The 26,894-nt window shown below is 42.5% G+C and overlaps 1 protein-coding gene across 1 annotated transcript in view; it reads right to left on the bottom strand.

Moving 5' to 3' along the window:
• Window positions 1-2,386: 2,386 nt before the first annotated feature.
• The window catches only part of LOC110495918 (contactin-associated protein-like 5), a 29,893-nt gene continuing 5,385 nt past the window's right edge, over window positions 2,387-26,894 (bottom strand). The window contains exons 4-22 of the mRNA XM_036952421.2: window positions 25,846-26,049; window positions 25,489-25,673; window positions 25,153-25,296; window positions 14,565-14,838; window positions 14,254-14,397; window positions 13,914-14,079; window positions 12,892-12,998; window positions 11,039-11,158; window positions 10,451-10,651; window positions 9,733-9,889; window positions 9,439-9,566; window positions 9,034-9,204; window positions 8,537-8,755; window positions 8,143-8,382; window positions 7,108-7,428; window positions 6,864-6,997; window positions 6,434-6,737; window positions 4,271-4,333; window positions 2,387-4,061 (exon numbers count right to left, since the gene is read on the bottom strand). Of these exons, the coding sequence (XP_036808316.2) occupies window positions 3,793-4,061; window positions 4,271-4,333; window positions 6,434-6,737; window positions 6,864-6,997; window positions 7,108-7,428; window positions 8,143-8,382; window positions 8,537-8,755; window positions 9,034-9,204; window positions 9,439-9,566; window positions 9,733-9,889; window positions 10,451-10,651; window positions 11,039-11,158; window positions 12,892-12,998; window positions 13,914-14,079; window positions 14,254-14,397; window positions 14,565-14,838; window positions 25,153-25,296; window positions 25,489-25,673; window positions 25,846-26,049 (3,551 nt within the window). The 3' untranslated portion in view covers window positions 2,387-3,792. The remainder of the gene's footprint in view (window positions 4,062-4,270; window positions 4,334-6,433; window positions 6,738-6,863; window positions 6,998-7,107; window positions 7,429-8,142; window positions 8,383-8,536; window positions 8,756-9,033; window positions 9,205-9,438; window positions 9,567-9,732; window positions 9,890-10,450; window positions 10,652-11,038; window positions 11,159-12,891; window positions 12,999-13,913; window positions 14,080-14,253; window positions 14,398-14,564; window positions 14,839-25,152; window positions 25,297-25,488; window positions 25,674-25,845; window positions 26,050-26,894) is intronic.

Genomic DNA, 26,894 nt, shown 5'->3' on the forward strand with positions numbered 1-26,894 from the left:
AGCGTTAGAAAAACATCTAGTCCTCTTTGTACCTGAGCAATTTCAAGACTGGTAATCAACATACGACACGAGATGTGCCTCTTCACAGTCAATTTCTCTGGATTACTACATTCCAAAGAGTCTTATTAGGAAGTCATTATTTTTGCTAGATTTACTTAGATGTTGTCAAAAACACTATACAGCTGTGATTAAGACAGCTGTATAGTGTATAATTGTAATTATTCATGATCTCTTCACACCCATGCACGGCCACGCACTAGGTTGAGATACACTTGCCTCTCCTAATGTTGTGGCTGGCTGGAAGTGCAAATATGCCATGACAGGCAATTTACTGCATGGAAGCGGTGAGAGACAGAGCAGAATATTATTGTCCTCCCACACAGAGGCTCAACTTCCTAGCCTACCTTACAAATAAAGGTTTTCTTGTGTTTCCCTTTAGCAAATAGTCTTTGGTTCAAACAGCTACACCCATTGAAGCTCAAAGTACTTCCTTATCAATCTCTGTTCTCCATGAGCTATTTCAGGACCAGAGATGACACAGATAATTCTGACATTCCATCACAAGGGTTAGAGTTAGCCCTTCGGTCCTAGGAAGAAATCTCAAACCCTCACCCAGGAGCCTGAAAGGTCCCACTAATCACTGTTATTGTCGTCTTTATTTGACAAGTCTCAAAAAAATTAGCCGCTCGCTAGGAAATTGATGTCATGTGGCTCTGGTGTGAAAGGAGTGTTAAGTGGCATAGCCACAGTAGCTGAATCTCAGGGATATTTTTCATGAGTGTCCCTGGAGAAAGATCTGAGGGTCCATGTTTCGCTACAGGCTGTGAGTGACAGCTGGTAATTTTGTTGGCCAAGTTGTTTATGCCTCTGACCCGACTGTCTGCTGCCCGCACCTTGACTTAAACGCTTTAGACATGCCTTATTTGTTTTCCGGTTATTTTTAGGTTTCATATCCTGTCTACAAGGTCGGCACATTCATCAATGCCCATTTTTTTCTCTCCTTTTTTTGTCAGTTTTTTTAAACCCATTACATTCCACGTTAGACATTTCCTCATTCCGTAATATCACTCAAAGAGGCCAATGTATTCTGTTAGTTTGCAAATGGAAGTAGAATTGAAGTAGTCACATTTGCCCTTACCCTCATCAGTCTGTGGATAGGTAGATGGATAGATTGGAAGCTTATGGGAAAGGTTAACCTGGTGTAATGAGGGAGCGGAGGAGAGCAGGACAGAGAGAGCGCGATGCATAATGGATGCTGGTTGCTGCATCATTACAGTCAAAGACTAAGCGCCATGCTGTTCTCCTCTTTCACTCAGTCTAGCAACGGACTGAAAATGGCCTACTAACAAGCTATGAATTCATAACTTTTACTGGGAAAAACACAATAAGTTCCCGACTGCAATAAATGTATGCAATAAACAAATGAATCCATTTTTGCAGTCATGATCATTCCTTTAGATAGTAGCTAATCAGACAGGTGGAGAACTGGGGAAGACAAAGCTCTCAGGTAATGTGGCATCGTCATCTTCAACATGTCTATCTCTGTAGCTGTCACAACAGCTAGAGGAAGATACATAGTCTCATTACCGGCATGTCCCAGTAGTACTCAGTCAACGATTCTATTATTTTCTCCCTCTGTAACCAACCTGAGGCTAATGTTGCTGGCAAGTTGTTTCTCAACATCCAGACTAGATTTATTTGAACGTTTTCTCTTTTGCTTGATAATAAGTTGAACTAGTAGGAGGTGCGAACTTTGCTTATGTGCAAATGCTTAGTACCACCTTTTAAGTATTGAGCCAGCCTTCCTCTCCCACTGCATGCCATTTTATTTTGATATGAGGAAAGAGAGGAGAACAACAGCAGTGAATGTGGACCATAGTATGACATACGGTTTTGATTTTAGGATCAGCCCACAGCTTGTAATTGTATTATTAACTAGCTGAGGGCAGGGGAGAGGGTAATGGTCTACTTCATCACTCCTCTAGAACCGCTTCTTCCCCAGTGATATACGATAACTCCAGTCATTTCAATCATTCAACCACCCCGCTTTTCCCTAGTCTCCTAAAACTAAAGCTTGCCTTGAAGGCAACAAAAAAAAAAAGAAACGAATGGCCGCATAAGAGCATTACTCATAAATATGCTCTACCCGCACTTTTTTAGGAGTTTTCTTTTCCTGGTTTGTGATAGCGCGGGGTCGATTATATTGTGGATAAATCACAATGTCAGACGTTGATAATAAATGTTTTTAAGACAATAGGACAGATAAAAGTGTGTACTTTGTACTGACCCAAGCTCAGACGGAAGAGGCAAAAAAAAACAGATTTTGGAGATAAAGCGAGATAAGAATAACACATTTCATATCAAATCACAACACGTACTCTTATTCACATGAAGCTGTAAAAATGTCTTTATTAAATATACATTTGTTTACAATATACCTGAAGAATTCTATAAAACAAATTCAAAATAACTGCAATATTTAAATGAATCGTATTCAATGATTGTGTCAGTGACGTTTGTACATCTTTTACAATAAAATACTGTAGATAAATGACCTAATGCACTTTAAATAATATAACCAGGCAATAACAATCCTTTATCATGCGTCTTTCATGACAGAAAATCATCCCCTGAATACATGTTTCCTTTGTATACCTTGCAAGCTTGCTAAACAGATTTGTTGTACAATTTACTTGTTCTGTTGGTTTGCTAATTGTGCAAAATATAAAGCCTTGCCGTTTTACCAATGTAAGAGCAAGTAACATGGATTGTGGAGGAGACCGCAGCAAATTTGTACAACACTGTACTTCTCCGTTCAACAAAACTCACAACATCAACCAGGACAAGAGCTCTCCTGAGAATGAACCTACCTTTATACCCTAGATTCCCTCTGATTATCTCCTACAGGTCGAGAGACAATTCACTTCAAAAGTTACTAGCACAATCACATAACGTTGTACTGTACTACACTTTGACTTTCAGACATCTAGTATCAGTTTACTGCACCACCCTTTGGTGATTCATAAAAGCATAACATGTCGAGGGGATGTCGGTGATGGTGGACGAGGGTTATTGGCAGTGAGGTTCGCAACAAACATACTGGGAACAGAAAAAGAAACGACATGTTCCGAGAACAAAAGGGCCAGCCACAAAGACCTTGGCACATAGTCACAATGCTTCTCAGTGAGATTTGATCAGTGGTTTAGCCAGGGAGCAAGAGCAGGTGCATTGCTTGCTCAGACCTTGCCTTGGCAGATGGTCGAACATCATTAATTAGTCATTATCACGTTCATGATCCACAAGTGAATACAAGTAAGTGAGTTAGAGTACCGGTGCCCAACCAACCCCAAATGAATAAATCCCTTTAATTGTACATTCAGAATGGAAGCCTATATAAAGCGGGCTTATAAAGTCACTGGGGGGGATCCGATTCATTGAGGCTTTTTGTCTCCTGACTTTAGAGCAATGTAATAAGAAGTAGATACACAATAAATGTTCTCCAATTGTCATCGCTCATCAAAAGAGGTACAGCTCCCATGCTCCAATAAACAGCCTTTGAGATATAACACTGCGGCATGACCATCCTCCATTGGGTCCTTCTTGTAGCCACACAGGGAATGGATCACCAATGATCACTGCTCCTAGATAGCCCGGGAACAGTCAGGTGACTTAACACTGGGTTTTGTGATGAATGGCTGCTCTACCCAGAGGGGCCTGTTCTGTATTTGAGGCCAGGCAGAACAGCGTGCGGAACAGGAGGCAGGAAATTGGGCAAAGAAGGCTATGGTGGCATCAGATGTAGTACTCCTTTCTGCTGTGACTCACAGAGCTGTGTAGGTCCAGGTTTAGATCCAAGACCAAGTCTACAGGATAGCTGTTCTCCAGGCCTGCAGGGTAGCTGTGTTCCGGGCTGTGCCTGGAATCCTTCTTCTGTGAGATGGAGGCCTTCTCCAGGGGGTGGGTGTGGGTGTGGCTGTGGCTGTGGCTGCAGCGGCGATACAGGAAGCACGACGTCACGGCCACGGCACAGAGGGTGATGAGGAACACAGCTGTGATGAGACCTGAGACAGAGAACATTGTTTTGACTTTAAAGTTAATCATTCTGGGGGTTACTTGGTCAACATGAATATCCCAATCCTGCCTACTACGCCAAATGTAAAAAGTATCTGTTTCAGGGAGAATGGCTGTACATTGACAGAAATTAAATAATTTTAGACATAATTTATCATGTGAAGAAACACAGATAACTGGGGATGATCTTCTGGCTAACCTCCAATGACTGCTGAATCACTTCTTGTCTTCTTCAGTCGATCTACGCCCCTATCGACACCCTCTGAGGGATTTATTCCAGACGGAAGGAAGCAAGCAAACAAAGGAGATGTCAGACATGACCTTCAATTATATTCTGTGGACGATGAAAGGCTACGTGGAATTTATAAAGGCATTTCAATCAATGAGTCATTTAATTTAGTAATTATGCCTGCTCATGTCAAAACCTAAAAGAGAGAGGTCAAGTTAATGAGTCATTAAAGACCCACTCTGTGCAGCCGTTACAACCCTTTGTATAATTTGGATTTACAGTGTATTCTTAAAGTACTTAGACATCTTGTCACGCCCTGGTCTTTATATTTTGTGTTTTCTTTATTATTTTGGTCAGGCCAGGGTGTGACATGGGTTTATTTATGTGGTGTGTTTTGTCTTGGGGTTTTCGTAGGTATTGGGATTGTGGTTTAGTGGGGTTCTCTAGCAAAGTCTATGGCTGTCTGGAGTGGTTCTCAATCAGAGGCAGGTGTTTATCGTTGTCTCTGATTGGGAACCATATTTAGGCAGCCATATTCTTTGAGTGTTTCGTGGGTGATTGTTCCTGTCTCTGTGTTTGGTTTGTGCCAGTATAGGCTGTTAGGTTTTCGTGTTGCTTTTCTTGTTTTTTTATTGTTCGTTTTTTTCATCATTATTAAAGATGAATCTAAATTACCACGCTGGTCCGATCCTTGCTACACCTCCTCGTCAGAGGAGGAGATAGAAGAAAACCGTAACACATCTTCCCTTTTTCCACATTTTGTTTTACGTTACAGCCTTATTCTAAAATGTATTAAATAAACGTTTCCCCTCTTCAATCTACAAACAATAGCCCATAATGCCAAAGCAAAAACAGGTTTTTAGATTTTTTGGCAAATTTATTACAAATAAAAAACAGAGATACCTGTCTATATAATATCTGTCTATATAAGGTCCCACAGTTGACAGTGCATGCCAGAGCTAAAACCAGAAATTGTCCGTAGAGCTCAGAGACAGGATTGTGTCGAGGCACAGTTCTGAAGATGGGTGCCAACAAAATTCTTCCCCCAAGAACACAGTGGCCTCCGTCATTCTTAAATGGAATAAGTTTGGAACCACCAAGACTCTTCCTAGAGCTGGCCGCCCAGCCAAACTGAGCAATCGGGGGAGAAGTGCCTAGGCCAGGGAGGTGACCATGGTCATTCTGACAGATTTCCAGAGTTCCTCTGTGGAAATGGGATAACCTTCCAGAAGGACAACCATCTGCAGAATTCCATCAATCAGGCCTTTATGGTAGTGTGGCCAGACGGAAGCCACTCCTCAGTAAAAGGCACATGACAGCCTGCTTGGAGTTTGCCAAAAGGAACCTAAAGGACTCTCAGACCATGAGAACCAAGATTGAACTCTTTGACCTGAATGCCAAGCGTCACGTCTGGAGGAAACCTGGCACCATCCCTACGGTGAAGCATGGTGGTGGCAATATCATGCTGTGGGGATTTTTTTCAGCGGCAGGGACTGGGAGTCAGGATCGAGGGTAAGATGAACGGAGGACAGTACAAAGAGATCCTTGATGAGAACCTGTCCAGAGTGCTCAGGACCTCCGACTGGGGTGAAGGTTCACCTTCCAGCAGGACAACGACCCAAAGCACACAGCCAAGACAATGCAGGCTTCGGTACAAGTCTCGTAATGCCCTTGAGTGGCCCAGCCAGAGTTGAACCCGATCGAACATCTCTTGAGAGACCTGTAAATAGCTGTGCGGTGACGCTCCCCATCCAACCTGATAGAGCTTGAGAGGATCGGCAGAGAAGAATGGGAGAAACTCCCAAATACGGGTGTGCCAAGCTTGTAGCATCATTCCCAAGAAGACCCAAGGCTGTGATTGCTGCCAAAAGTGATTCAACAAAGTACTGAGTAAAGGGTCTGAATATTGTAAAAATGTCTAAAAAACTGTTTTTGCGTTGTCATTATGGGGTATTGTGTGTAGATTGATGAGAGGAAAAAAAACGATTTAATCCATCTTCGAATAAGGCTGTAATGTAACAAAATGGGGAAAAACTCAATACTTTCCGAATGCACTGTATGCTAATAAAATGGCATAAATAAAATCCATATTGTGAAGCCGAACATGATTCACATCAATGCTATTAAACTCACCAGATGCTGATTGTGAAGTTGTACTATCAGCCAACGCTCCACAGTTCGATTCAACTAGATTGCCAAGAACATGGACCAATGAGCTTCCACGACTCAGAATGGCTGTCTTCAGCGGTGTCAAATGATTGAACTGGACAGACGACAGGCAGCCAATGAAACCCTTGGATCCTGCCCTAAGCACTTCCTCATCCAAACCAGCATGTCCTGCTGATGTACCTGTGACTTTACCTAAAGTCAGAGATCGTAGTGTGTTCATCTTCATGTCAGAAGAAAGGTTGTATTTTTGGTCGATGTCTTTGTCAATCTGGTTTAAGAAAAAAAGCAAACATTTCCAAATACAGTTCAACATGCCATCAAGGTGGGCTGACTGTCTATGCTGTAAGCATAATGCTTTGCTATGTTGAAATAGATTTAGATAGAGATCACTGACCTGGACATAAAGGTCTTTGCCTTCCCGGTGTACTTGGACACGGTGGAGCTGCCCATCGGCTAGGCTGGAGACTTTGGGAGTAAAGATCTCTGCTCTCTTCTCTCTGTTCAGACGGTACCAGATCTGCAGACTCCCTACAAATGTTAAGAAAGTCAGAAAAAAGCTTCTAATCGTACAATGTTGTTAAGAGATGAAGACGGAGAGAATCATGGAAGAATCCATGAAGAATCAAAAAGATAGCTACCGTTGTTAGCCAGGATGATAGCCAGGTACTGTTGATGGTAGGTGCTGACACAGAGTAACATGGCAGGGGTGTGAGTCGTCAGATAGCTGAAGGCAACGTTTTCTCTGGACTCGCCGTTGTGGGCATAGATGGCTGAGGACTGGCTATGGATTGGCTGACGGCTAGACGACTGGCTATGGATTGGCTGACGGCTAGACGACTGGCTATGGATTGGCTGACTGCTAGATGACTGGCTATCTCTGCCTCTGTTGTGCATGACTGGGAAAGGCATCTGGAAGGTAAGGGTCACCGAGGAGCCACTCTCGAAGGACATTGACACTTCTGTTACAGGGATACAAACACGGATGTTGTTATTAGTGTAGAAGGCTCCTTATTCAGTAGTGCCATATTGTGCTGTTGATCTCAGACACTGATTCCGACAGCATTTGCAAGAACCGGCTTATCTGAATGTTGAATGGGTCAGAACAAAAGGAATGCTTGAAAGAGTAAAACTCAAAGAAACATGGCTAGATCATCAATGGATCAAACAGAAGTCACACATTCTCTGAGGTACCAAGTGCCCCTTCCCCTAAAGCACGACTCTGTCCAGAAACCTCATTCAAAACGCTGTGAATAGGTGATATCTGAATATCTGAAGTGATAAAACCTGCTTTGATGCCAGTGGATTAATACAGGATTCATCCATAATGGGTGGCGTCGTCTCAGCAGGAGTCCTGTTGTGTGTCAGCCAGAACAGCATGAACAAAGCTTTTGAATGGAATTCAATCCAACAGAAAATATGTCCTGGCCCGTGATATTAGTTTCAGATTTATGGAAATTAATGAGCCAATGGGGGTTGAAAAGAAAGTATCTCTGATTTTTTAAATACATGCTTTGATCACTCCTTGTGATATAAATAAAATACATTCCCCAAATTTTTTGAAATAATACTTTTTTAAATCTATTTTCATACTTTCAAATATTCAATTTCCTAACCCCAAAGACAGCCATTAACTCAGCTTCTCACAATATTTTTAGCTTATTGCTGTTACTCACCTTTCTTGCAGTGTGGTCCATTGTAGGCAGAGTGTGTACAGTCACAGACATATCCACTGTTTTTCTCCATACACCGCCCTCTGTTATGACAGACACTAGCAGAGCCGTTGCAGTGGCCCAGGCAGCCTGGGGTCACTCCTGGGGTCAACTTGGCCTGCTCCTCCAGGTCAAGGGTCACGCCGTTCAGGGTCAACGCACGGATGCAGCCCAGGAAAGTGCTCTCTTTGAAGGTGGATCCTCCTGGCAGGAAGTAGGAAGTAGGAAACACAGGAAGTATAAACAGTATGTTTAAAATGCTCTAGAAATAGAAGAATACTACTTCCAATGTGGAACTAAACAGTAGCTAATATGCAAAGAAAGTGTTGTTATGGTTTGACCTGGGTCTAGTGCCTACCTATGAACAGTAGGCTTTTGAGCTGCAGACGGTAGTGCCCTTCAGAGGGGGCCTCCAGAGTGTGTAGGGGCAGCTGGTCCACTTGCAGGGAGGCCTCCTTCAAGTTGCGTTCAGCCCTAACGTAGTGCCACTGCTTATCATTCAGGGGGACAGGGGACGTCACCGTCAAGTCCACCGGGCCGTTTCCCACGTCAAAGATGAATGTTACAGCTGAGGGAGCTGAGGGGGACAGACAGACAGAAATTCAAGTTCAAAAGGTGGCCCACTTTTGTTTAAGATGGATTTGTCTTAGGCTTGTAGTCTTTGGCTCAATGTATTCTCCCCACTCAACCAGAGTTCTCCATAATGTTATCAGAACTATCCAATCAAATACCAAGTCATCTTTCATCTAGAAACAGAAAAGGTTTCAACTTGAGGTGATCATCTATCATTTACACAAGTGCCTAGGGAGGGATTAGGGTTTGGTTGATTTGGGATTCAGGGAGAGACCAACTCACTGGTCAACTTCAGCGTGATGAAGTCAGTGGTCCCCAGGTTCTCCAGGAGAACACCAGAGGAAGCCGTGGTCTTGAAGTACAGAGAGATGTCCGCACTGAGCTCAGCCTGGAACTTAGGGAAGTGGAGGGATGATGACCCGGGGTAGAAAGAGGCTGCATTCCACAGGAACCCTGCAAATACAGGAAAGTACAGTTAGAAAGTAAAGTAACTGAAAATGTAAAAACTGGGACAATTTACCCCACTCCCCCTTACTGTTACAGATATACAGAACTTGCTCCACTCTTCCCTGGTGTTAAAAATTACAGTGACAGAATTTTTGTTGGCATATTCTGTATGAACAAAATCTAGAATTATTATTGGCACACTCGCTTTTGGGATAATTATATGAACTGAACTAAACTTACTGTCACCGTTGCAGTGAAGGGAGCCGACTCTGTATACAGCTGCTGAGCCTGTCCTGTTGGTGTCTCCTATTACAATCTCAGTCAGTGGTAGGTGATCTTTGTAGGACAGCAGTCCTGTGTCGTTTACCCTGTTGGAAAAAGTCTAGATAATTTTAGACATGACCTCAGTTTACTCAATTTAAAGATGCACTCAAAGCTCTAAGAAATGATACATTTATAGAAGGAAAGACTGATTGGTAAAAACACATGAATGTTGTTAATGCAGGTCATAAAACACATTGGCATCCACTGTACCACAAGTGAGTGTCTGCATCACAGTTGCAGAAGTAGTTCATGTCGATGCAGTTCTCCTCCAGGCTGCAGGAGCACTGTTGGACCCCAGGTACAGAGCCTCCCCAGTAGGTCTGTTTCTCTCCACTCCCGTCCAGCCACCACGACAGGGGCCTCCCGTCTACAACCAAGGCACATTTATTTCCATCATGCAATCTCTACGAAAATGAAAAAAAGATTTACTACATCATCAACTATACTCTTTGTCTGGCCAATGTGGTCTGCTTGGCCCATGGGACGTGTTCACCTGCTACACACACAGAGGTTTATCTTCTGCCATCATAGAAAACACATGATTGATTTTTAGTCTTGTAAACCCGACCTTACGCACATTGTGGGAGGCAAACGTCTGCCAAGGGAGACTAATTGATTTTGTCGGCAATTCTGAAGTTGGTGAAATACCTTGTCTTGACATATTGTCTTGCCTGTATCTAAAACAAGACCGTCCGCATCAATATTTCATACGAGAAACAAGAAATCCCAAGGCGAGACAGCCGACGAAGACAGTGAGGTTTTTTTCACAGTGGGAGTTGGAATCAAAGGGAACAGAGGGTTCGGCAATACTTTGAACTCACTGAATATTTTTGTACAACTTTTGGGGCAGAAATCCATTATGTAATTTGATTTCAACTTGAGCTCTCAGTATACTGTTTGCACTTATCAGGCTTCCAATAAGACTCACCCCAAGTATTGAAGAGACGGGACTTCCTGCAGCTGTAGACCACTTCCTGTTGACAGTGCTCAGACCGTCCAATCAGAGTGCGGAGCTGCTCCAGGGAGACAGTGTAGTTGAACCGCATCACATATGGCTTCTTTGTTGTGGCTCCAGTCACATTCACAGACCCCCTGTTGTTGTGGCCCACCACTGTCCATACCTTGTTCTCTATAGGGAAGACAGAGCAGACATTTTACTTTATATACAGGATTATCTGGTTAACAGCACAGTGGATAATCCAAATTATCATATTAGCATGAGAAAGACTACTATAATGTAATTTTGTTTTCCAAGATAGGTGTCCTTCACATTTCTAATGATTCATTTAATTCAGGTTAGTCAACTGTATGAAAAGTACACCAGAGATAAACAAACAAAGATGTGTAAAGTGGTGGACACACTTAATCGCATTAGCCTCATATTATCTAATTGAGAATATCCAAAACTGCACCAGCAGCTTCCCCGGCCTAGCCCGGGTTACCAAACGCTGTGCTCACCATTGCTTCACTACAATTCAGTCTGGTTTAACCAGGCTATGCCAAGCCATGAGCTCACCAGTCATGTTGCAGTAGACCAGTGCTGCCTTTAGAGGACCACTCCCATCGGGATCAATGTAGAAGTTGCCAGACGTACTCCCCATTTGTCTGTGTGCCTCACACGACGCTTCATAAATAGCTGTGGGAAGCAAGATGAGTACTTATATCAATAGCCCATACGTGTGTTGCAGTATGCCAAGAGCACTAGCTCAATTACATTTTCTTGTCACATGCAAAATGTGTGAACGGTAGTGGTGTGAAGTAGAAAGCCACGGCAGCTTTTATAATTCAGCAGTCAGTAAAGTTCCCTCCACTTCACAATTTATGACACCCTGATGGGAATATCAATGAGAGTTCAGTGACGGGAAATAGTGGAAACACTAATGTAACTTTAGTCACTCTATACAGTATATTAAACATAATATACACTCAGGGGCCCGTCTAGTACCGGTACACCCGGGTTGGACCCCTTTTGCCTCCAGAACAGCCTGAATTATTTGTGCATGGAAACGTTGCTCAATTGGTATCAAGGGACCTAACATGTGCCAGGATAACATTTCCCATACCAATACCCCACCAGCCTGTACCGTTGACACCAGGCAGGATGGGCCATGGACTCATGCTGCTTACACCAAATTCAGACTCTGCCATCAGCATGACGCAACAGGAACTGGGATTCGTCGTACCAGGCAATGTTTTCACACCCCTCAATTGTCCAGTGTTGGTGATCGCGTGACCACTGGGAGCCTCTTCTTTTTGTTTTTCGCTGATAAGAGTGGAACTTTGTGTGGTCGTCTGCTGCATATAGCCCATCCATGACAAGGACCGACGAGTTGTGCATTCGGAGATGCCATTTTGCACACCACTGATGTACTGTGACGTTATTTTCCTGTTTGTGTCCCGCCTGTTAGCTTGCATGACTCTTGACGCTCTTCGACCTCTCATCAATGAGCTGTTTATGCCCACAGGACTGCCACTGACTGGATGTTTTTTATTTATCCCACCGTTCTCGGTAAACCCTAGACATTGTCGTTTGTGACAAGCCCAGGAGGTCGGCCATTTCTGAGATACTGGAATCGGCACACCTGTCACCGACGCTCATACCATGCTCAAAATCGCTTAGGTCATTCATTTTGCCCATTCTGAAGTTCAATCCAACAGTAACTGAATGCCTCGAAGCCTGTCTGCCTGCTTTATATAGCAAGCCACGGCAACGTGACTCACTGTCGGTAGGAGCAAACCATTTTCTCGAACAGGCTGGTGTTCCTAGTAAACTGTCCACTGAGTGTATTTGTACTGTATATTTTCACAGGTGAAGATGTTCACTATCATGAAAGAGCCAGTTTAAAGGGCGACTGCACTTCCTGATTTGGCCTCGTTTTAGAATTGGTTCATTAAGAAATGCTATGACTGAATTCAAACGTGATGTGGTTTTGGGGTGTAGTTTGATGTGGGTGTCTCTTGTGTGTCTTCACCAGTGGGAAGAGTTAACCAAATAATTTAGCCAATTAGCTTTAGCCAGCTGGTGTGCGACCATGGCAAAATTGGTTTGACTCTGGATAGCCTATCCCTGTGGCTAGTTAGAGACCATCAATAAATTACACAATGTAAATGAGACAATATTTTCACATTACACACCTTTTAGTTCTCAGTAAATACTTTCAATATTTGTATAGGAAAATACTAAAATGTATTGTTGGTTTGAGGTTTTTAAGCATTTGAAATTTGTAGCTATTGGAATTTTAACACATTGTCCCGTGTATCTTGTGTATTTTACCGATTGTCTCTAACTAGCCCCATAGGATATCCAAAGTCAGCCCAAATTTATCATGGGCATTACATTTGGGCCGCAGTTGTGACAGTTTGACTTACAGTTGTGACAGGTTTCTCCAGTGTAGCCTGTCCCTGAGCAGTCACAGTAGAAAGTATCCCATGATTGGGTGCATCGTCCGTCATGCTCACAAAAATTAGGCAGACATCTATGGAAAGAGAGAGACATGTTCACACTCCGAACATAACTCATGACTGCAGAGCTGCATACAGTAGCATGAAAAGCCATTAATAGAAGATAAAAGAGATATATAAGGCAGTTCCTCTATCATAGTGTTGTGTCCTTGCATATCCACTGTCTATAACCCTCGATATAGCCACTGTCTGTGCTGTCTCCTCTGCCAGTTCCCTCCATCACTCCACCCCTCCATAGAGCAGGCTTAGGGAGGAAACAGAGTGTGACTCCTGGAGCGCGTCAACCTAATCACTGCTGCCTGCTCTGGCACAGCCACAACATATTTCTCACTCAGTCTAATAGTCAGAGCTGGCACACAGGCAAATCAATACTGGCAGGGATAGATGCCCAGGGAGGGATGGGAGAGACACACACACACACACACACACACACACACACACACACACACACACACACACACACACACACACACACACACACACACACACACACACACACACACACACACACACACACACACACACACACAGCTGCCTTAGAGGGATGGGAACAAATTATTCAGAGGATGTTTCTGGCTTTGGCAGTGTGACAGTACAGGCATACAGTCCAGGGGGATGCATCTCAAATGGCTCCCTATTCCCTATATAGTACACTACTTTTGGTGCCATTTAGGATCCACCAAGCAAAATGCTCTCTGTTGTAATGGGAGTCCTTCCATCTGATCTCAGGTCATACACATGTCATACAGTCTGTTGTAATGGGAGTCCTTCCATCTGATCTCAGGTCATACACATGTTATACTGATAGATTGAAGAGACAGACACAGAGATACTTTCCCATATATTGTATAGAACAGTGTCACAAATGACATACTGTAGCCTAAATACAAGATATAAAAACATGAATTGTTGAGATTTTGTGAGCATACCTGTTGCGGATCCCACAGATGTCGAACTGAAGCTTGCTGTAATTACCCAAAAGCCCTTGCTGCACATGGGGTAGATCCATAAGTTGGTTGTTTAGGAAGATCTGACGCATGCACCCTTGGAAGGCCACAGTAGGTTTCTTACAGTCACCACTGTATTGGGGACAACCTGTTGGAAATCATGACAATATTTGTATTGTTCCAGGAATAGTCATCAAACACATTTTGATGAAACAATGATCGAATTAAAACACACACTTAAAAAATTCAAGCATAATTTAAGACAGGGTCATTACCAATTTTCCACCAACAATAAGCAATAGCTAAAAGACTGCCATCTTACCTCCAAAAAATACACTATTGCCTGAGTCTGCATGACTTTGTACGTCCACGGTAGATGTTGGCTCATTGTCCAAGACCAGGGAAACCATCCGATCTCTGTAGCTCAGACTAACAGAATGCCACAGGCCATCAGTTACACCAACTTCTAGTGAAACAGAACACAGAAAAACACAGCATGGGTTAGGCTACATTTACTGCAGTCCCATAATGCTGCCAGTTCATTGTTACCTGCAAACGTAGCAAACATTAGCGACCGCAAAGTCAATGTGACATGCCATTAGGTGGCTTTTTCCTATCTAGCTAGCTGCTAACCTATGGAAATGTTGGTTTTCTGCTCAGCAGCTCCATGGACCATTAGGTGCAGTTGACCTCCGCTGATTTGCAACACCAGGTGCTGTGATCCCTGTGCCAGGCCGGTGGAGAACAGAAGTCCTTCCTGGTTCCAGGTCCTGAAGTGGAAGTGTATGTCCAGCCCCCACACCCCAAGAGAACCCAGGGGTAGAGACAGGTAGCTACCGCTGGAGGACAGGAAGGTGGCGGACACCATCTGAGGCTGGGGCTCAGAGCATGAGAAGGTCACGTTGCCCTGGGGAACAGAGGAAAGGCTAAGTAGGGATCAATGCTATACACATTCAGTGGTAGCCTACTACACTCTTCTATTGAGACGTGCTGATTAGCAACTGTTCAAAGAGACGGAAATTGTACACAGTACGGGAAGTCATTCCTTTGTGTGTCTGTTCTGGAGTCCTTTGAGTCAGGGGTCCTTTCCTGTGACACATACAGAATGAATGTGCATGCGCGACTGACATACTGTACGTCACACACACACACACACACACACACACACACACACACACACACACACACACACACACACACACACACACACACACACACACTAGCAGATGCAATGTTATTCATGGTCATCTGAGTGGAAAGGCCATGGAAATGTCAAATGTTATCACTAATTCAGCTTTCCTGTCCCAGGCAGAGTGAAGGAGCATTGAGAGTGAATACAGAGTTCAGTATTTGTCCGATACACGTGCTCAGCTTAGCTGTGAATACATCATCGATCCTGCTGCCTGCCACAGAGGAGAACAGAACTCTGGCGCTGGGCTGTCTGTCTGCACTTGACACATTTATAACTTATCCCGGTTACTAATAAGGATACACCCATTAACGAAATGACTGTAACAACTGTTAAATCCCGGTGGATTAATACATTGAAAAATGGTATGGTTGAGAGGGATGAGGCAAAAGGAATGGAAAATAAGTCTGGCTGCACAACCGATTGGCAAACGTTCTACAAATTGAAAGACAAGAATTGTAATTTTCAATTCCGTAAAGTGAGTGTGGAAGAGGGGGAAAAAATGATTGTTCTCTATCAACAATGACAAGCCACCGGCGTCTGACAACTTGGATGAAAAATTACTGAAAGATAACAGTGGACAATATTGCCACTCCTATTTTCCATATCTTCAATTTAAGCTTACTAGAAAGTTTGTGCCCACAGGCCTGGAGGGAAGCCAAAGTCATTCCGCTACCTAAGAATAGTAAAGCCTCCTTCACTGGCTCAAATAGCCTGTTACCAACCCTTAATAAAGTTTTAGGAAAAAATGTGTTTGACCAGATACAATGCTATTTTACAGTGAACAAATTGACAACAGACTTTCAGCACGCTTATAGGGATGGACATTCAACAAGCACAGCACTTACACAAATTACTTGATGATTGGCTGAGAGAAATTGATGATAAAAAAAGATTGAGGTGGGCTGTTGTGTAAGACTTCAGTGCAGCCTTTGACATTATCGATCGTAGTCTGCTGCTGGTAAAACGTATGTGTTACGGCTTTACACTCCCCCGCTATATTGTGGATAAAGAGTTACCTGTCTAGCAGAACACAGACGGTATTCTTTAATGGAAGCCTCTCCAACACAATCCAGGTAGAATCGGTTATTCCCCAGAGCAGCTTTCTAGGCCCCTTACCTTTTTCAATCTTTACTAATGGCTTTGAGTAAAGCCAGTGTGTCTATGCGGATGACTCAACACTATACACGTCAGCTACTACAGCAACTGAAATGACTGCAACACTTAACAAAGAGATTCAGTTAGTTTCAGAATGGGTGGCAAGGAATAAGTTAGTCCTAAATATTTCAAAAACTATAAGCATTGTATTTGGGACAAATCATGCACTAAACCTTGAACCTCAACTAAATCTTGCAATAAATAATGTGGAAATTGAGCAAGTTGAGGTGACTAAACTGCTTGGAGTAACCCTGGATTGTACTGTCATGGTCAAAACATATTGATACAACAGTAGCTAAGATGGGGAGAAGTCTGTCCATAATAAAGCGCTGCTCTACCTCCTTAACAGCCCTATCAACATGCCAGGTCCTTACAGGCTCTAGTTTTGTCGCACCTGGACTACTGTTCAGTCGTTGGGTCAGGTGCCACAAAGAGGAACTTAGGAAAATTGCAATTGGCTCAGAACAGGGCAGCACGGCTGGCCCTTGGATGTACAAAGAGAGCAAACATTAATAATATGCATGCCAATCTCTCCTGGCTCAAAGTAGAGGAGAGATTGACTTCATCACTACTTGCCCTGGCAGCAGCTAATGGGGAACCGTAATAAATACAAATACAAATCTGAAACTGTCCCCTAACATATTACAGACTATCTGCCAGGCAGCATCTCAAATACCTTTACAGTCTCTTTCATTGGCTTCCACAGTTCACATGGATGGCAATGGGTTCAGCTGAATAACAAAGAGGGCCAAACAATGGGCAAGTATTGTATTAGATCAAACAGAAAATTTTAGCACTTTCTGTTTGATCTAATACCTGAACATTTGCCATGGCAACTATGCAATGTACCAGGTACGCCTTCTGCACAGATGCCCATTTGGGCTGAAAATAATGACAATAGTGGCTTCCTTTCATTTCTCATTAATGCCGCCTCCTCAACATGTCCATCTACCATATATTCACATTGGTTGTGTCTCAAATGACACCCTATTCCCTATATAGTGCACTACTTTTGTATACCACTATATAGGGAATAGGGTGCCATTTGGGACATACACATTACCTCCACAGACAGAGCTCACCGTAGGCTGGGAGGGAGTGGGTGTCCATGGCTCAGCGCCTGCCTGTAATTGGTCACCAAAGGGTTCTAGAGAGAGCTGTACAATATTACATTAAAATAGACAGAGCAGAGGCGTTCTGTAATGGACTGGGAAAACTGTACCTACTTTGCCTCTTCCTAACCACCATTTAATTTTATATATGCATCATCTTCCAGCATTGTAGTTTTGAAAATGTATTTTGAGAGGTGTGAACCTTCATGACACAAAACAAATTCATGATTAAGCAATAAGGCCCAAGGAGGTGTGGTATATGACCAATAAACCGCAGCTAAGGGCTGTTTTTATGCACGACAAAAAGCGGGGTCCCTTGATACACTGCACACTGCCCTAACCCATCTGGACAAGAGGAATACCTATGTAAGAATGCTGTTCATCGACTACAGCTCAGCATTTAACACCATGGTACCCTCCAAACTCGTCATTAAGCTCGAGACCCTGGGTCTCGACCCCGACCTGTGCAACTGGGTACTGGACTTTCTGACGGGACGCCATCAGGTGGTGAGGGCAGGAAACAACATCTCCACCCCGCTGATCCTCAACACCCGGGCCCCACAAGGGTGCGTTCTCAGCCCTCTCCAGTACTCCCTGTTCACCCATGACTGTAAGTTTTAAGTTCCTCGGCGTACACATCACGGAAAAACTGAATTGGTCCACCCACACAGACAGCGTCGTGAAGAAGGTGCAGCAGCGCCTCTTCAACCTCAGGAGGCTGAAGAAATTCGGCACTCACAAACTTCTACAGATGCACAATCGAGAGTACGGCAACTGGTACGGCAACTGCTCCGCCCACAACCGTAAGGCTCTCCAGAGGGTAGTGAGGTCTGCACAATGCATCACCGGGGGCAAACTACCTGCCCTCCAGGACACCTACACCACCCGATGTCACAGGAAGGCCATAAAGATCATCAAGGACAACAACCACCTGAGCCACTGCCTGTTCACCCCGCTATCATCCAGAAGGTGAGGTCAGTACAGGGACCGAGAGACTGAAAAACAGCTTCTATCTCAAGGCCATCAGACTGTTAAACAGCCACCACTAACATTGAGTGGCTGCTGCCAACACACTGACTCAACTCCAGCCACTTTAATAATTAATAATTGGATGTAATAAAAGTGTCACTTGTCACTTTAAACAATGCCACTTTATATAATGTTTAAATACCCTACATTACTCATCTTATATGTATATACAATACTCTATACAATCTACTGCATCTTGCCTATGCCATTTGGCTATCGCTCATCCATATATTTATATGTACATATTCTTATTCATTCCTTTGTTGTTGTGAAATTGTTAGATTACTTGTTAGATATTACTGCATGGTCGGAACTAGAAGCACAAGCATTTCGCTACACTCGCATTAACATCTGCTAACCATGTGTATGTGACAAATAAAATTGTATTTGATTTGATTACAGCCCTTAAGCGTGGTATATTGCCTATATATCACAAACCCCCGCGGTGCCTTATTGCCATTATGAACTGGTTACCAACGTAATTAGACCAGTAAAAATATATATTTTTGTCATACCTATGGTATACGGTCTGATATAGCACAGCTTTCAAACTATCAGCATTCAGGGCTCGAACCACCTGTTTTCTAATGCAAAACACCCCACATTCATCCATACTGGGTCATTTAGCCATAACTTATAGAATGACTTTAATTAATGGTCATTCTTATTGGAGTTTATTCTGTTGGAGTGTAGTATGTATATACAAGGGTGACGTTAAGGGGGGGCATGAATGATTCATGGGGCCCTAGCCTGGTAAGTGCCCCTAAATGTTTAGAAAATTATTTGTTCATAATTTAAAAAATGTTAGACAAAAGAATCTGTGATAAAAATGAAAACGTATAACCATAATCAGGTCAGGCAACCATCCCATTTGCACCCCCCCCCCCCCCCCCCCACCATAATGTACATGGTTTGGTCCATTCTCCACGAGGTGAAAAAAACAATACCTCTGATCTGACAGTTGCTCAAGCATGTAGCCTAAGCAGTCACAAGAGATAACCACTATGTCCCCCTCAAAAACAAAATTGGGTTTCCAGAAAAGGAAAGAAAGGAAACAGAGACGGATAAAGCAAAATTCAGCGAAAAAAAATACTCACTACGTTTTTTCACAGAAAAAAAAAGGAGAAGGATTTGAGTGGTAAGTCAGTGTAGACGGCCTGCCGAACTGAGTAGCCTAGCTTGCCAATATAGCTAGCTTGATAGCTTGCTAGCTGCAGGTAACTGCCCACCGTTGACTCACACGGCTCGGTCAGAGCAGTAATTATTAACATGATAATGATGAGCTACCATTACCAGCTATGGCTAGCTAATTAGCTATTATTTAGATATTATTAGAACTGTATTCCACAACATTTGTGCGATATTGGATAGCTAATAAGACTAACATTAAAACCTAACATGTAGTCGACCTATCCATGCTGTAGATTCTAGTTCTACTACTGCCGTAGACAAAGATCCCAACGTGTCTACCACATGAAGTTGAAACAGTGGACCTTGGAGGTGAGGCAGTTGTTTTATAGCAGCAGCAGCATAACTAGACACATTTTTGTATTGTAAAGTTAGGCACATGATGACTTAGACACACTTAAATACGAATTCTATTTGATATGTATAGTTGAAGTCAGAAGTTTACATACACCTTAGCAAAATACATTTAAACTCAGTTTTTCACAATTCCTGACATTTAATCTCATATAAAATTCCCTGTCTTAGGTCAGTTAGGATCACCACTTTATTTTAAGAATGTGAAATGTCAGAATAATAGTAGAGAGAATGATCTATTTCAACTTTTATTTCTTTCATCACATTTCCAGTGGGTCAGAAGTTTACATACACTCAATTAGTATTTGGTAGCATTGCCTTTACATTGTTTATCTTGGGTGAAACGTTTCGGGTAGCCTTCCACAAGCTTCCCACAATAAATTGGGTCAATTTAGGCCCAACTTATTAGAGCTGGTGTAACTGAGTCAGGTTTGTAGGCCTCCTTGCTCGCACACGCTTTTTCAGTTCTGCCCACAAATGTTCTATAGGATTGAGGTCAGGGCTTTGTGATGGCCACTCCAATACCTTGGCTTTGTTGTCCTTGAGCCATTTTGCCACAACTTTGGAAGTATGCTTGGGGTCATTGTCCATTTGGAAGACTCAAGCTTTAAATTCCTGATTGATGTCTTGAGATGTTGCTTCAATATGTCCACATAATTGTCCACATAATGTTCCTACCTCATGATGCCATCTATTTTGTGAAATGCACCAGTACCTTCTGCAGCAAAGCACCCCCACAACATGATGCTGCCACCCCCGTGCTTCACGGTTGGGATTGTGTTCTTCGGCTTGCAAGCCTCCCCCTTTTTCCTCCAAACATAACGATGGTCATTATAGCCATACAGTTCTATTTTTCATTTCCTCAGACCAGAGGACATTTCTTCAAAAAGTACAATCTTTGTCCCCATGTTCAGTTGCAAACCATAGTCTGGCTTTTTTATGGCGGTTTTGGAGCAGTGGCTTCTTCCTTGCTGAGCGGTCTTTCAGGTTACTTCGATATAGGACTCGCTTTACTGTGAATATAGATACTTTTGTACCTGTTTCCTCCAGCATCTTCACAGGGTCCTTTGCTGTTGTTCTGGGATTGATTTACACTTTTCGCACCAAAGTACGTTCATCTCAAGGAGACAGAACGCGTCTCCTTCCTGAGGGGTATGATGGCTGCGTGGTCCCATGGTGTTTATACTTGCGTACTGTTGTTTGTACAGATGAACGTTGTACCTTCAGACATTTGGAAATTGTTCCCAAGGATGAACCAGACCTGTGGAGGTCTACAATTTTCTTTTCTGAAGTCTTGGCTGATTTCTTTTGATTTTCCCATGATGTCAAGCAAAGAGGCACGACGTTTGAATGTAGGCCTTGAAATACATCCACAGGTACACTTTCAATTGACTCAAATTATGTCAATAGCCTATCAGAAGCTTCCAAAGCCAATTTTCTAAGCTGTTTAAAGGAACAGTCAACTTAGTGTATGTCAACTTCTGACCAACTGGAATTTTCCAAGCTGTTTAAAGGCACAGTCAACCTAAGTGTATGTAAACTTCCGACTTCAACTGTATACTATTAAAACGTTTTTTCATTTTGTAGTAGATTTTTAGTATGGTAACCTTTGTAGAAGTGAACATTAAACATAAATTTCCCTTTGCTTACTCATTTCCTAGTGCCTAGAGAGCCCCAGGTCAGCAGAAAGCTGTCAGACAGACTCTGATGCAGAGGAGAGCAGGGAGGATGAAGAGGAGTTAAGGAGTAGCAGCTGTGCCAGTAAAGGAGTGACAGAAGAGATTGAACAAGCAAGTAATAAGGGAAAGGAAGAGAATGGACAGATTCGAAGTGTGGAAGATGATGTTTTGAAAGGGAAGCTGTTGTTCACAGACTAGCCAACTGGTGTGGTGAGGAGACAGAACTGTATAAAAGCATGCACTCACTCAGAAGGCAAGCCATTCCCCAACTATTTACAGTAAGTCAGCAAACAGAAGAGAAATGTTGCAGAGAGACTGGCTTATTTATAGTAAGAGTGTAAAGGCATTATATTGCATTCCATGTGTTCTTTTTTTCTCATGAGCAAAGTAAACCTTCACCCAGTTCTCTGAATAGTAAGGATGGCTATACGATATCATCAGTGAAATGGCAGAGAATGTATGACACACTACCAGAGCATGAGGATGGTGTGTCTCACAAGAACTGTTACTGGAAATGAAAAAATATCCAGCATACCCGTAACAACAGCTACAGGTATAGACAGTCAGCTGCAGAAACAAATCCAGTCCGAAATGTATAAAAACAGAGCACTTGTAGAAAGGATTTTGGATGACACTGTGCATCGCATCTAGGAATCTACCATTCTGAGGGAAATCACTCAATCTTGATGATGTGCATCATGGACATTACCTAGGCTTCCTTGAAATGTCGTCAAATGATGACCCGCTATTACGTGAGCACTTACAGAAAGTCAGGGACAAAAGGAAAGGAGCACGGCACTCGTATTACCTCAGATCTGAGAGCCACAACGAGTTCATAGGAATGTGTGGTCAAAGGGTTTTTGAAAACAATACTTTATGAAAGAGAAGATGTAATCTATTACTCAACACTTTATGAAAGAGAAGATGTAATCTATTACTCAATACTTTATGAAAGAGAAGATGTAATCTATTACTCAATACTTTATGAAAGAGAAGATGTAATCTATTACTCAACACTTTATGAAAGAGAAGATGTAATCTATTACTCAATACTTTATGAAAGAGAAGATGTAATCTATTACTCAATACTTTATGAAAGAGAAGATGTAATCTATTACTCAACACTTTATGAAAGAGAAGATGTAATCTATTACTCAATACTTTATGAAAGAGAAGATGTAATCTATTACTCAATACTTTATGAAAGAGAAGATGTAATCTATTACTCAATACTTTATGAAAGAGAAGATGTAATCTATTACTCAATACTTTATGAAAGAGAAGATGTAATCTATTACTCAATACTTTATGAAAGAGAAGATGTAATCTATTACTCAATACTTTATGAAAGAGAAGATGTAATCTATTACTCTGTTGTATGTGATGCAACTCCAGACATTTCCCATACTGAGCTAAATGTATTCTTGGTGAGATATGTACACAAAGATAAAGTTCCGGGAAGCAGGTGACAGGGAAATAATTGAACGTTTTCTTGAATTTAAAGACTTTGCTAGAAAAACAGGCAATTTTCCGAAATGATTTGAGTGCATTGGAAGGGCATGGTATTGACATAGCAGATTGCCGTGGTCAAGGCTATGATAAACGGTACAAATATGTCAGGGAAAGTGAAGGGAGTTCAGGCACACACACTGCAAAAGAATCCACTGGCCACATACTCACCGTGTGCCTCCCATACTCTTATTCTTGTGGGTGTACATGCAGCTCAGCCGTGCCCAGGAGTGTCAACCTTTTTTGTCTGTGTGAATCGTCTGTACAATCTGTTCAGTTCCAGCCCAGAGCGATGGGCCATTCTCAAAGAAAATACTGGCTGCTGTCTTAACCGCCTTTCAGAGACACGATGGAGTGTGCTTATTGCTGCGGTCCGACCAGTGGCAACTCATTTACCGTCTATCATCAAGGCCCTAGACATGCTTCTTGCTAGCTGCAGCTTGACAAACAAGAAGCCAAATCTGAGGCAAAAGGTCTGAAAAGCTACTTAATGCCTTTCAAGGCAATCTTCCTGCTCACTTTCTGGGTAAGAGTTTTGCAGTGCATTGAGTATAGAAGCCTAATTCTGCAGTCAGGAAATATTTCAGTGGACACTGAAGCAGCTCACATTAAGGCACTACAGGAAGAAATACAGGCTCTGCGTAATCAATGGTGACGCTCTTTTGGCAGAAGCCTCCACGGTGGCAAATGAACGGGGCGGAACTGCTCAGTTTCACAGTGAACAGAGGAGCCGACAGAAAACAAATAAAACGTTTCCCTGACGAGACTGAAGATGACATAGCAAAATGAACAGAAGTCAGACACTGGATTTCGCAACACAGTGCTTGCGGTTCCACGCGACTGCAGCTATACGCAAGGAGATTTCACCAAAACCAAATGTGTGTATCTTGCCACAAATTGAGAAACAAGTACTCCGCAAAGATCTCACAGATGGATTTGAAAATGAGGTGCGACGTCTAAAGATGATATATGGTGCCACTGGCTCCTGTAGAGTTCCTACATGCCATCCACAAGATGCATCCTACAGAGCATTTTTTTTAGAGAGATATGCGTTGCACTGCGAATCTTCTGTACAATGCCTGCAACAGTTGCTGGAGGTGAATGTGCCTTCAGTAAGCTGAAACTTCCAAAGAACAATCTAAGATCTGCAATGTGCCAAGGCAGACTTGATCCTTCCAAATGAAAACCAGTTAGCTAGAAAATGTCATTGTAAAGACATTATAAACAAGAAGGCTTGACGCTGGGCTCTTGGTGCAGGGTAACCTCTGAGTTTTATTTCAAGGGAACAAACACAAGGGCAAATGCCTTAACCTGTTCTACCCAAGCCTGCCCGGGGACGGGCAAAATACTGTTTCAGAGTATGTTCTGCTATGGTTTATCTCGTGTAGAACTTACTCAGGAATGAACCACATAATGTCTTGACACTACAGTTGCAGTCTCACAGATGCTTGCTCTCTGTAGGTACCACATTTATGCCTGCAGTCCACATAGTTCAGGAATTGTTTTTATATTGGGTATGTTATTTAGGCATATATTTAGATGTTATGGGCAGTAGAGGGTTAGCCTTGTTTATAAGAATTGGTCATCAATTATTTAATCTTAAACATGGATCATTGGTAATTTCTTCATTGAAACTGACTACAAAACCATATATTAAAAAATAAGTCACCAATTGTTTAGTTATTTATAATAAAGCATCATAAAAATCTCATGACGCAGACAGGTTTTTTTTAACATTAGGAACCAAAAATGTTTGCAATACTGTTAAAAAAAATAAAGGCAAAGGATGAAGGTGGAAACTAGAATATGCACAATTGTAGTACAGAGCAGCAGAAGCTCACAGTTAGTACATTTAAGAACACATATTGTTCAGTACGTTATTTTAATCTGAACCATTCTGATTTCTATGTTAGGGGCCCTGTAGTTTTTTTTTTCATGGGGTACATACAGTATGCTAGACCAGTGTACATTCAGTATGCTTTATGTATAGTATAGATCCCTACCACACTGTGGATCTGGAGCTTGCGTCGCTTGGCCAGGTTGATAATGCTGACTCCATTATAGTAGAGGTTCTCTATGCAGCCATGGAAGTTCTTCCTAAGGAAGCTTCCTGGTTTACCAGGTATAGGAATTCCTCCAAAGCTGAGCTTTGAGACACAAAGAGAATGGGATTCATAAAAAAACATTACTGATTGATTACACCACCAAAAAAAAACATTTAAATATATATCATTCAGTAATGTATGGATGAATAAATGATTGATGGCGCATCATTAATTATGCCGCATAATTTGCAGTGGCTCTAATGAAATACAGTACATTAATGAGTGATGACGCACCTCATAGTCCACCTCCAGTGAGTCTTCCACACCCGTGGTACTGAGGTGACGTGTGTGCCCATCCACGGTGAGGTTGACCTGCTTGTTGGAGCGTTTAACTAGGACATAGTGCCAGAGCTGGTCATCCAAGAGACTGCCCAGGCCCACTGACACATTCCCTCTGCTGGGGTAGAGCTTAGCGTCATCTGGAGAGAGGGAAGAGGGAGAGGAGGAGGAGGGAAGAAGAGTACAACACAGATACGGTAGGTTGAATGAGGAGTTTTCAGAATCAGCATCTTTTACTGTATATTTGATTTTGTCATAATGATAGCACCGTTCCCTTATAGTAGTTGTATGAGACCGTTGGCCTGTGCTTACCCAGGTTGAGGTGCAGAGCCAGGGTCCCGTGGTGCAGCTCCAATGTCAGGTAGTCTCCTCTGTGTCCCTCCCCGTGCACCAGCACCCCATCTGCCCCATAGCTCTTAAACCTGAGGGAGATCACATCCTTCACCGTTCTCTGGGACTTCTGGTTAAATCGGTACAACAGAGCACTCCTGCCGTTGAAGTTTGCCACATCTGACTCTGTGAACCAATAGTGGATGAAGATAAACATGAAGAAAACACAGTCAGATTACCCATATACTGAATATTACCATAATGTTAAAATTTGTGCTAACGCTTTATAATACATTAGTATATAATCAGACACACACACACACACACACACACACACACACACACACACACACACACACACACACACACACACACACACACACATATTGTATGGATGAAGGGCAGTTGCACTGTAAAAATAACCATGAAAAGTAGTGCACCTAATCTGAGATCTGGTGTTTGGGGGGTATTTGAATGTAAACCCAATGTGAGCGTTTTAATACACAGAATGTCTTCTAAAACAGAAACAAAATAGTCTGAAACACCCAAAGTGGTTCTTCAACTTGAATATTGGTGTTTTTAAGACAGTGTTGTGAAAACAACACTTTTGGGGGTTTCAGTGCATGTAAAAGGCAGCATAAAAACACAAAAACGGTGTTTCTCATACAATCGATGGTTTATTGATTGATGATAAGGGCCTATGGGTATTTTTTTGTGTGGAATTCCACCTTTATTTTTCCAACGGTTTATTTGGACAGATTAGAAACAGGGGGAGGGGCAATAACATAGTACATTTCATTTGAATTTTACCTGCTCAACCACACAGCCACACTGTAAGAAACTATTCTGGGGTGAATTGAAATTGACAACCAACATACAATGCATTCGTAAAGTATTCAGATCCCTCCCAACAGATCCCATCTGTTACGTGACAGCCTTTTTCTAAACTGGACAAAAAAATATATATATAATATATAATATATATAATATATATATAATCCTCGTCAATCTACACACGATACCCCATAATG

The sequence above is a fragment of the Oncorhynchus mykiss genome, chromosome 18 (assembly GCF_057628025.1).
Source record: "Oncorhynchus mykiss isolate SJ-2025 chromosome 18, ASM5762802v1, whole genome shotgun sequence".
Lineage (NCBI taxonomy): Eukaryota > Metazoa > Chordata > Actinopteri > Salmoniformes > Salmonidae > Oncorhynchus > Oncorhynchus mykiss.